Source organism: Patagioenas fasciata, chromosome 36 (genome assembly GCF_037038585.1).
Source record: "Patagioenas fasciata isolate bPatFas1 chromosome 36, bPatFas1.hap1, whole genome shotgun sequence".
NCBI classification, from domain to species: Eukaryota; Metazoa; Chordata; class Aves; order Columbiformes; family Columbidae; genus Patagioenas; species Patagioenas fasciata.
Window position 1 is genome coordinate 3,295,636 of NC_092555.1, and position 11,226 is coordinate 3,306,861.

General features: G+C 64.4%; 1 protein-coding gene across 2 annotated transcripts; it reads right to left on the reverse strand.

Moving 5' to 3' along the window:
• Nucleotides 1-35: 35 nt before the first annotated feature.
• Nucleotides 36-11,122, reverse strand: PRICKLE3 (prickle planar cell polarity protein 3). 2 transcript variants are annotated; one of them, XM_071801266.1, is made up of 9 exons: nt 11,032-11,122; nt 10,093-10,175; nt 9,798-10,005; nt 8,321-8,434; nt 8,041-8,178; nt 6,701-6,904; nt 5,286-5,463; nt 1,398-1,587; nt 36-547 (listed from the first exon to the last, which is right to left on the reverse strand). In XM_071801266.1, the coding sequence occupies exons 1-9, from the start codon at nt 11,071-11,073 to the stop codon at nt 166-168; spliced, it is 1,539 nt and encodes a 512-aa protein (XP_071657367.1). In that variant the 5' UTR covers nt 11,074-11,122; the 3' UTR covers nt 36-165. The 2 variants fall into 2 exon arrangements, with proteins under 2 accessions (XP_071657367.1, XP_071657366.1); XM_071801265.1 differs by having other exon boundaries at nt 1,372-1,587.
• Nucleotides 11,123-11,226: the final 104 nt, after the last annotated feature.

Sequence of the window (11,226 nt, forward strand, 5' to 3'; positions counted from 1 at the left end):
TAGGGTCTCCTGGTCCCATTTATTGACCCAGGGTCTCCAGTTGGCAGCGTTGACTTTATTAAAGCGTCACAGCCCCACGCAAGGGAGTGGAGGTCACAGTGCAGAGGTCACAGTGCAGAGGTCAGTGGTCACAGAGGTCAAAGGTCACAGTGCAGAGGTCAGGGGTCACCAGCAAGGGGCGGAGCTCAGGCCACGAGGCAGCCGCGGTGGCGGGAAGGGAGGGGCCTGGGAGGGCGGGGCGAGGGGGTGGGCGGGGCCCCGGGGGGGCGGAGCTGCGGGGGGAGGGGGATGGGTTCCCCCAGGAACAGCCCCTCCCCCCCCGAGGAGGAGGAGGAGGAGGAAGATGAAGGGAGGCGGGGCCGCCTCCCCCTCCCCCGCCTCCTCTCCCCTCCCCCCCACACGTTTTGGGGGGGTGGGGGGGGAGGGGGCTCCCCGGACGCCTGGGTCCTTCCGGGTGGGGGGAGGGGAGGGGGGGTGGGGCGGGGGGGGGAGGGGCCCAGCTCGGGCAGCGAGTGGCGGTGGGGACCCCCCCGGCGGAAAGGGGGACCTGGGGGGGAAAGAGGGGGGTAATGAGTGCCCAGTGCCCCCCAGTACCTCCCAGTAACCCCCGTACCCCTCCCCACCTCCTCCCAGTGCTCCCAGTCCCTCCCAGTCTGTCCCAGTCCCCCCAGTACTCCAAATCCCCCCCCCAGTCTCTCCCAGTGCTCCCAGCTCCTCCCAATCCCCCCCCCAGTTCATCCCAGTACTCCCAATATTCCCCCAGTGTCTCCCAGTCCTTCCCAGTCCCCCCAGTCCCTCCCAGTGCTCCCAGCTCCTCCCAATCCCCCCCCAGTTCATCCCAGTACTCCCAATATCCCCCAATCCCTGCCAGTGCCCCCAGACTCTCCCAGTAGCCCCAGTGCCCCCCAGTCCTCCCAGTCCCCCCCAGTACTCCCAGTCCTCCCCAGTTCCCCCCAGTTCATCCCAGTCCCCCTCAGTCCCTCCCAGTTCCCCGCAGTTCCCCCCAGTCCCTCCCAGTCCCTTCCAGTCCCTCCCAATCCCCTCCCAGTCCCCCCAGTGCCCCCCAGTCCCTCCCAATCCCCCCCAGTTCATCCCAGTACTCCCAATATCCCCCCAATCCCTCCCAGTCCCCTCTCAGTGCCCCCCAATCCACCCCAGTCCCTCTCAATCCCCCCCCAGTTCCCCCCAGTCCCTCCCACTCCCCCCAGTTCCTCCCAGTCCCCTCCCAGTGCCCCCCAGTCCCTCCCAATCCCCCCCCAGTTCCCCCCAACCCCTCCCAGCCCCCCCAGTCCCTCCCAATCCCCTCCCAGTGCCCCCTAATCCACCCCAGTCCCTCCCAGTCCCCCCCAGTCCCCCATTCCCATCCCTCACCTTCGGGGGGTCCCCCCGCCCAGGACCTCCTGTCCAGCAGGGGGCGCCGCGGGGCCGGGGGGCGGCTGCGGGCGCAGAGGGGGGAGCAGAAGAGCTGCCCCCCCCGGGGCAGGAAGGGCCGGCCCAGCAGGGGGGTGACACAGGTGACACAGCAGAAACAGCCGGGCCGAGCGTGCCAGTGCTGGCCCCGGTGCGACAGCTGCGGCTGCTCGGGGCCTGGGGACATCGGGGACATCGGGGACATTGGGGACACCCCCTGGGACTCCATGGTGTACCCCTGAATCACCCCTGAATCACCCCTGGGGACATCGGGGACATTGGGGACACCCCCTGGGACTCCATGGTGTACCCCTGAATCACCCCTGAATCACCCCTGGGGACATCGGGGACATCGGGGACATTGGGGACACCCCCTGGGACTCCATGGTGTACCCCTGAATCACCCCTGAATCACCCCTGGGGACATCGGGGACATCGGGGACATTGGGGACACCCCCTGGGACTCCATGGTGTACCCCTGAATCACCCCTGAATCACCCCTGGGGACATTGGGGACATTGGGGACATTGGGGACACCCCCTGGGACTCCATGGTGTACCCCTGAATCACCCCTGAATCACCCCTGGGGACATCGGGGACATCGGGGACATTGGGGACACCCCCTGGGACTCCATGGTGTACCCCTGGTTACCCCTGAATCACCCCTGGGGACACGGGGGACATTGGGGACATTGGGGACACCCCCTGGTGTACCCCTGGGTTACCCCTGAATCACCCCTGAATCACCCCTGGGGACATCGGGGACATTGGGGACACCCCCTGGGACTCCATGGTGTACCCCTGAATCACCCCTGAATCACCCCTGTGGACATCGGGGACATTGGGGACATTGGGGACACCCCCTGGTGTACCCCTGGGTTACCCCTGAATCACCCCTGGGGACATGGGGGACATTGGGGACACCCCCTGGGTTACCCCTGAATCACCCCTGGGGACATCGGGGACATTGGGGACACCCCCTGGTGTACCCCTGGGTTACCCCTGAATCACCCCTGGGGACATTGGGGACATTGGGGACTCCCCCTGGTGTACCCCTGGGTTACCCCTGAATCAGCCCTGGGGACATGGGGGACATTGGGGACACCCCCTGGTGTACCCCTGGGTTACCCCTGAATCAGCCCTGGGGACACGGGGGACATCGGGGACATTGGGGACTCCCCCTGGTGTACCCCTGGGTTACCCCTGAATCAGCCCTGGGGACACGGGGGACATTGGGGACATTGGGGACTCCCCCTGGTGTACCCCTGGGTTACCCCTGAATCAGCCCTGGGGACACGGGGGACATTGGGGACATTGGGGACTCCCCCTGGTGTACCCCTGGGTTACCCCTGAATCAGCCCTGGGGACACGGGGGACATCGGGGACATTGGGGACTCCCCCTGGTGTACCCCTGGGTTACCCCTGAATCACCCCTGGGGACATGGGGGACATTGGGGACACCCCCTGGGACTCCATGGTGTACCCCTGAATCACCCCTGAATCAACCCTGGGGACACTTGGGGAACCTGGGGACCCCCCCGAACCCCCCCTGGGGACCCTTGGGGACCCTCAATGACCCCTGGGGACACCTGGGGACCCCCTGAACCCCCCCTGGGTCCCCCCAAATCCTCCCTAGGGACCCTTGGGGACACTTGGGGACCCCCTTAACCCCCGCTGGGGACCCTTGAGGACCCTTGGGGACCCTCAATGACCCCTGGGGACACCTGGGGAGCCCCTGAACTCCCCCTCAGTCCCCCCTGGGTCCCCCCAAATCCCCCCTGGGGACCCTTAAGGACACTTGGGGACCCCCTTAACCCCCCCTGGGGACCCTTGGGGACCCCTGGGGACACTTGGGGACCCCCCGAACCCCCCTGGGGACACTTGGGGACCCCCTTAACCCCCCCGGGGAACCCTTGGGGACCCCTGGGGACACTTGGGGACCCCCCGAACCCCACCTGGGGACACTTGGGGACCCCCTTAACCCCCCCTGGGGACCCCTGGGGACACTTGGGGATCCCCTTAACCCCCCCTGGGGACACTTGGGGACCCCCTTAACCCCTCCTGGGTCCCCCCAAATCCCCCCTGTGGACCCTTGGGGACACTTCGGGACCCCCTTAACCCCCCTTGGGGACACTTGGGGACCCCCTGAACCCCCCCTGGGGGACCCTTGGGGACCCCCGAACCCCCCCTGGGTCCCCCAAATCCCCCCTAGGGACCCTTGGGGACACTTGGGGACCCCCTTAACCCTCTCTGGGGACCCTTGGGGACCCCTGGGGACACTTGGGGACCCCCCGAACCCCCCTGGGGACACTTGGGGACCCCCTTAACCCCCCCGGGGAACCCTTGGGGACCCCTGGGGACACTTTGGGACCCCCCGAACCCCCCTGGGGACACTTGGGGACCCCCTGAACCACCCCCCGAGGACCCTTGGGGACCCCTGGGGACACTTGGGGACCCCCCGAACCCCACCTGGGGACACTTGGGGACCCCTCGAACCCCCCTGGGGACACTTGGGGACCCCCTTAACCCCCCCTGGGGACCCCTGGGGACACTTGGGGATCCCCTTAACCCCCCCTGGGGACACTTGGGGACCCCTGGGGACACTTGGGGACCCCCCGAACACCCCCTGGGTCCCCCCAAATCCCCCCTGTGGACCCTGAGGGACACTTGGGGACCGCCTGAACCCCCCCTGGGGGACCCTTGGGGACCCCCGAACCCGCCCTGGGTCCCCCAAATCCCCCCTAGGGACCCTTGGGGACCCCCTTAACCCTCTCTGGGGACCCTTGGGGACCCCTGGGGACACTTGGGGACCCCCCGAACCCCCCTGGGGACACTTGGGGACCCCCTTAACCCCCCCGGGGAACCCTTGGGGACCCCTGGGGACACTTTGGGACCCCCCGAACCCCCCTGGGGACACTTGGGGACCCCCTGAACCACCCCCCGGGGACCCTTGGGGACCCCTGGGGACACTTGGGGACCCCCCGAACCCCACCTGGGGACACTTGGGGACCCCTCGAACCCCCCTGGGGACACTTGGGGACCCCCTTAACCCCCCCTGGGGACCCCTGGGGACACTTGGGGATCCCCTAAACCCCCCCTGGGGACACTTGGGGACCCCTGGGGACACTTGGGGACCCCCCGAACCCCCCCTGGGTCCCCCCAAATCCCCCCTGTGGACCCTGAGGGACACTTGGGGACCGCCTGAACCCCTCCTGGGGGACCCTTGGGGACCCCCGAACCCGCCCTGGGTCCCCCAAATCCCCCCTAGGGACCCTTGGGGACCCCCTTAACCCTCTCTGGGGACCCTTGGGGACCCCTGGGGACACTTGGGGACCCCCGAACCCCCCCTGGGTCCCCCAAATCCCCCCTAGGGACCCTTGGGGACACTTGGGGACCCCCTTAACCCTCTCTGGGGACCCTTGGGGACCCCTGGGGACACTTGGGGACCCCTCGAACCCCCCTGGGGACACTTGGGGACCCCCTGAACCACCCCCCGGGGACCCTTGGGGACCCCTGGGGACACTTGGGGACCCCCCGAACCCCTCCTGGGGACACTTGGGGACCCCCTTAACCCCCCCTGGGTCCCCCCAAATCCCCCCTGGGGACCCTTAAGGACACTTGGGGACCCCCTTAACCCCCCCGGGGAACCCTTGGGGACCCCTGGGGACACTTGGGGACCCCCCGAACCCCACCTGGGGACACTTGGGGACCCCTCGAACCCCCCTGGGGACACTTGGGGACCCCCTTAACCCCCCCTGGGGACACTTGGGGATCCCCTTAACCCCCCCTGGGGACACTTGGGGACCCCCCGAACCCCCCTGGGGACACTTGGGGACCCCCCGACCCCCCCCGGGGACCCCCCCATTCCCACTGACCGATGTGCTCCCCGCAGGTGTCGCACAGGTGTCCCCTCCTCGCCAGGTGACACGGGGGACACAGCCCCCCCCCGGCGCCGCCGCCGTCCCCCAGGGGGCGCTCGCACTCCCAGCAGCACCAATGGGGGGGGTGCCAGGCGGCCCCCCCCGCCGACAGCCACCGTGTCGAGAAGATCAGCTATAGGGGACGCACGTATGGATCGGGGGGATGTGCCCTATGGACGCCGGCCAACACCCGCCAGGGGATGCTTTGGGCCCCCCCTATAACCCCCATACGGCCCCCCACACTCCCTATAGATCCTGTCTGCCCCCTATAGACCCTACGTGACCCCTATAGATCCTACATGACTCCTATAGACCCCACACATTCCTTACATACCCTACCTACCGCCTATAGATTCTAGGTGTCCTCTATAGACTCTGTTTCCTATAGACCCCATACATCCCTTATATACCCTACCTACCCCCGTAGACTCTACCTGTGCCCTATAGACCCCACACATCCCTTATATACCCTACCTACCCCCACAGACTCTACCTGTGCCCTATAGACCCCATACATCCCTTATATAACCTACCTACCCCCATAGACTCTACCTGTTCCTTATAGACCCCACACATCCCTTATATACCTTACATACCTTCTATAGACTTTACGTGTTGTCTATAGGCTCTACTTGTTCCCTATGCAGCCTACATAGCTCCTATAGACTCTACCTGTTCCCTATAGACCCTATACACATTCTACAGACCCTACACACCCCCATAGACCCCACACCCCCCTTATATACCCTACATACTCCCTATAGACTCCACCTGTCCTCTATAGACGCTATAAACCTCCTACAGACCCTACACACCCCCATAGACCCCACACATCCCCTATAGACCCTACACACCCCCTGTAAGCCCTACACACCCCCTATAGACCCTGTATGTCCCCTATAGACCCTACACACCCCCTGTAAGCCCTACACACCCCCTATAGACCCTGTATGTTCCCTATAGACCCTACACACCCCCTGTAAGCCCTACACACCCCCTATAGACCCTGTATGTCCCCTATAGACCCTACACACCCCCTGTAAGCCCTACACACCCCCTATAGACCCTATAGCCCCCCTATAGCCCCCATAGGTACCCCGTCGCGGCAACGGGGCCGCAGGGTCTCCCCATGGTAAATCCCCCATATCCCCCACCTACAGCCCCCATACAGCCCCCCACACCCCCTATAGACCCCCCACACCCCCTATAGACCCCTATAGCCCCCATAGGTACCCCGTCGCGGCAGCGGGGCCGCAGGGTCTCCCCATGGTAAATCCCCCATATCCCCCACCTACAGCCCCCATACAGCCCCCCACACCCCCTATAGACCCCCCACGCCCCCTATAGACCCCTATAGCCCCCATAGGTACCTCGTCGCAGCCGCGGCAACGGGGCCGCAGGGTCTCCCCGTGGTGCCGCCCGCAGTAAATCCCCCCCCGGCCGTGGAAATAGACCAGGTCCACCAGTAACTGGCGGCACTGGGAGCACTGGAAGCACTGGGGGTGCCACCAGGCCCCCAGGCCCGCCCGCCGCGCCAGCACCGCCGGGACCCCCCCGGGCAGCCGCCGCCCGCACTGCCAAAACAACCAAAAACACCCTTTTTGCACCCATTTTTACCCCCACCCCCCTTTTTTGGTACATTCCGTGGTCCCTTTTTTGAGGCTTTCCAGCCCATTTTTGGGGGTTTCCAGCCCATTTCCCCCACTTTTGGGGTGCCCCCCCTCTTTAGAATCCTCCCCAGACCCCCCTTGTATCTTTTTGGGCGCTTCCCCCCATTTTTGGGGTGTCCCCCCACTTTTAGCAGCCCCCCGCCCTTTCTTTGGTACGGTCCCCAGATCCTTTTTTGAGGCTTTCCAGCCCATTTTTGGGGGTTTCCAGCCCATTTTTGGGGGTTTCCAGCCCATTTCCCCCACTTTTGGGGTGCCCCCCCCCTTTAGAACCCTCCCCAGACCCCCCTTGTATCTTTTTGGGCGCTTCCCCCCATTTTTGGGGTGTCCCCCCACTTTTAGCACCCCCCACTCTTTCTTTGGTACAGTCCCCAGATCCTTTATTGAGGCTTTCCAGCCCATTTTTGGGGGTTTCCAGCCCATTTTTGGGGGTTTCCAGCCCATTTCCCCCACTTTTGGGGTGCCCCCCCTCTTTAGAACCCTCCCCAGACCCCCCTTATATGTTTCTGGGCACTTCCCCCCATTTTTGGGGTGTCCCCCCACTTTTAGCACCCCCCACCCTTTCTTTGGTATATTCCACAGTCCCTTTTTCAAAGGTTTCCAACCCATTTTGGGGGGGATTTCCAGCCCATTTCCCCCACTTTTGGGGTGCCCCCCCCACTTTGGGGTCCCCCTCAACGCACCCAAGGTCTCCCCCATATTTTTGGGGGGATCCCCCCCATTTTTATGGTCTCCCCGCAATTTTTCCGGTCCCTCCCATTTTTTTGGAAGGGGGGGTCCCCCTATACTTTTTAAGCCATTCCCCCCATTTTTGGGGTCCCTTTAGTATCCCCCCAACATTTTGCGGGGGGTCCCCCCATTTTTAGGTGGGTCCCCCCATTTTTAGGGTGCTCCCCCCATTTTCAGGTGGGCCCCTCCTATATATTCAGACCCCTCAATACCATTAGGACCACCCCACTATTTCAGGGGGGGGGATGCATCTTTTAGTACCCCCTTCATTTTTTGGGGGGGGGGGGTTGTGTGTGTGTCCCCCATTTCCAAACCTGTTGACAAACGGCCCCGGTGAGCGTGTGGGGGAGGGGCCGCGCTTGACCCCGCCCTAAACTCTCCCGCTTGCGTTTTTGGGCGAAAAGCTGGAATTCGGCGACTTCCGCGGCGCTCAGGGAGGTGCAATATTCAGGCTGCAATAAATAGGGGGGATGGATTAACAAGGGGGGGACCCCAATATTTATCGCCCCCCAGAGGCAAAGATGGAGCTGAATCACCCCAGTGAGGACCCCCCTGACCCCCCCTGCCCCCCAAAACCCCCCCGGCCCCCCAAACCTGGCAATCGTGGGGGGGCAGCTGGCGCAGGAGCTGCCGGTGCCGGTGCCGCTCGCCGGGGCTGTTCACGTATGGAATGGTTTCCTCGGGCAGGCAGGCGAAGAACTGCCGCACCTAGGGGCGGGGCTTAGCGGGGCGGGGCCGCAGGGGGCGGGGCTTGAAGGGGCGGGGCCCCCAGGGGGGTGTGGCTTGGGGTAGGGGTGGGGTTTGGGGGGAGATTTGAAGAGTTGGATGGGGAAGGGGTTGGAGGAGTGGGTGGGGTTTCGGGGATGGTGGGTGGGGCTTGGAGGTGTGGGTGGGGCTTGGAGGTGTGGGTGGGGCTTGGAGGTGTGGGTGGGGTGTAGAGGGTGTGGCCTAATGGGGCGTGGCCAAAGGGGGTGGGGCTTGGAGTAAGGGTGGGGTCTGGGGGAGGGATTTGTTGGGGGCTACTGGGATCTATGGAGAAGAGATTGGAGGAGTGGGTGGGGCTTTGGAGGTGGTGGGCGGGGCTTATGTGTGTGGGTGGGGCTTCAGGGGGTGTGGCCTAACAGGGTGGGGACCCGGGGGGTGGGGTCTGGGGGAGGGATTTGTTGGGGTCTACAGGGATCTATGGGGGAGATATTGGGGGGTGGGTGGGGCTTGGAGCTGTGGGTGGGGCTTCAGGGGGTGTGGCCTAACAGGGTGGGGCCCCTGGGGGCGGGGCTTGTGGGAGGGGTGGGGTCTGGGGGAGGGATTTAGTGGGGGGCATAGGGATCTATGGGGGAGTCACGCCTAAAATTTGGGGGGGTCATGGCTGTGAATTGGGGGGGGTCAGGGCTATAAATGGGGACATCAGAGCTTTAAATTGGGGGGGTCATAGCTATAAATTGGGGGGGGTCACAACTCTAAATTTGGGGGGCTCAGAGCTAAAAATTGGGGGGGTCATGGCTGTAAATTGGGGGCTCACAACTCTAAATTTGGAGGGGTCAACACTATAAATTTGGGGGGGTCAACACTATAAATTTGGGGGGGGTCAGAGCTATAAACTGGGGAGGGTCAGAGCTAAAATTTGGGGGGTCATGGCTGTGAATTGGGGGGGGTGTCAGGGCTATGAATGGGGACATCAGGGCTTTAAATTGGGGGGGTCATAGCTATAAATTGGGGGGGGTCAGAGCTAAAATTTGGGGGGCTCATGGCTGTGAATTGGGGGGTGTCAGGGTTATAAATGGGGACATCAGGGCTTTAAACTGGGGGGGGGTCATAGCTATAAATTGGGGGGGGTCAACACTATAAATTCGGGGGGGTCAACACTATAAGTTTGGGGGGGTCAACTCTATAAATTGGGGGGGGTCATAGCTATAAATTGGGGGGGGTCATGGCTGTGAATTGGGGGGGTCACCCCTATAAATTGGGGGGGTCATGGCTGTGAATTAGGGGGGTCACCCCTATAAATATGGGGGGGTCACCACTATAAATCGGTGGTTTTGGGGGTGTCCTGGGGGGGGGGGGGGGTCGTTACCTGCTCAGCCGTCAACCCGGGGGGGGCCCACGCGTATTCCTCAGGGGGACACCCCGAATCCTCATCCGATCCCTTGTGGAGGGGCCGGCGGGCGGGGGGGGGCGGCTTGGGGTCCCCCAATAAGCTCCATACAAAGCGCTCCAGTTCTGGGGGGGCCCCCCCGGCCACGTGTTCATCCCGTGGGCACTTGCAGTGTTGGCAAATCTTCCTTTGGGGGGGGGGATAACACCATAAAGTGAGGGGGGGGGGACACCCCAATATTTAAGACCCCCCCCCCCCATTTTGATCCATTCACCTCCATGGGTGGACGAGGAAGCCGGGACATTGGTCACCGCAGGTTTGACACGGTTGCCCCCGCTGGGGGTCATTTTGGGGGGGCTGTGAAGGGGGGGGGAACACACACACATCAAAATAAGGGGGGGGGGCACCCCAATATTATTATAATAGAGGAGAATTTGGGGACCCCCCCCCCAGCCCAAATTAGAGGGGGATAGGGGGGAATTGAAGCTCTTGGGGTATAAATAAGTGGGGGCACCCCAAAAATATTATAAGGGGAGGGGGGAAGGTTTGGGGAGACCCATAGACCCCCCCAGAGCCCCCCTTGCCCCACAGAGCCCCCCCCAGCCCCACAGATCCTCCCCAAAACCCCCCTGCCCCACAGATCCCCCCCAGAGCACCCCCTGCCCCATAGATCCCTCCCAGAGCCCCCCCTGCCCCACAGATCCCCCCCTGCCCCATAGATCCCCCCCAGAGCCCCCCTTGCCCCACAGATCCACCCCAGAGCCCCCCCTGCCCCACACACCCCCCCAGAGCCCCCTCTGCCCCACAGATCCCCCCCAGAGCACCCCCTGCCCCACAGATCCCCCCCCCAGAGCCCCCCCTGCCACATAGATCCCCCCCAGAGCCCCCCCTGCCCCACAGATCCCCCCCAGAGCCCCCCCTGCCACACAGATCCCCCCTAAAACCCCCCTGCCCCACAGAGCACCCCCTGCCCCATAGATCCACCCCAGAGCCCCCCTACCCCACGGATCCCCCCCAAAACCCCCCCTGCCCCACAGATCCCCCCCACAGATCCCCCCCTCTCCCCACAGATTCCCCCCCCGCGGCCTCCCGCTCCCTCAGCCCCTCCCTCAGGACCCACCCCCAGACCCCCAGGGACCCCCAAAACCCCCCAGACCCCCAAGGACCCCCCCCGGACCCCCCGACCCCTCAGGGTCCCCCCCGGGCCCCTCACGCTTCCCGCCGATCGTCGCCGTCGCGACCCGCGGGCGAACATGGCCGCGTTCCCACAGCCAGGCCACGCCCCTTACGCCAAACCACGCCCCCCACGCCAAACCACGCCCTCTACTCCAACCCACCCCCTGCGTCAAACCACGCCCTCTCCGCTAAAACCACGCCCTCCCTGCCAAACCACGCCCCGCACTGCCGA

Coding starts and splice junctions, on each gene's coding strand:
- PRICKLE3 (XM_071801265.1), bottom strand. CDS start 11,073: ATGTTCGCCCGCGGGTCGCGACGGCGACGATCGGCGGGAAGC. Junction 10,176..11,031: donor GGCGACGATCGGCGGGAAGC/GTGAGGGGCCCG, acceptor CCCCCTTCACAG/CCCCCCCAAAATGACCCCCA. Junction 10,006..10,092: donor TTCCTCGTCCACCCATGGAG/GTGAATGGATCA, acceptor CCCCCCCCAAAG/GAAGATTTGCCAACACTGCA.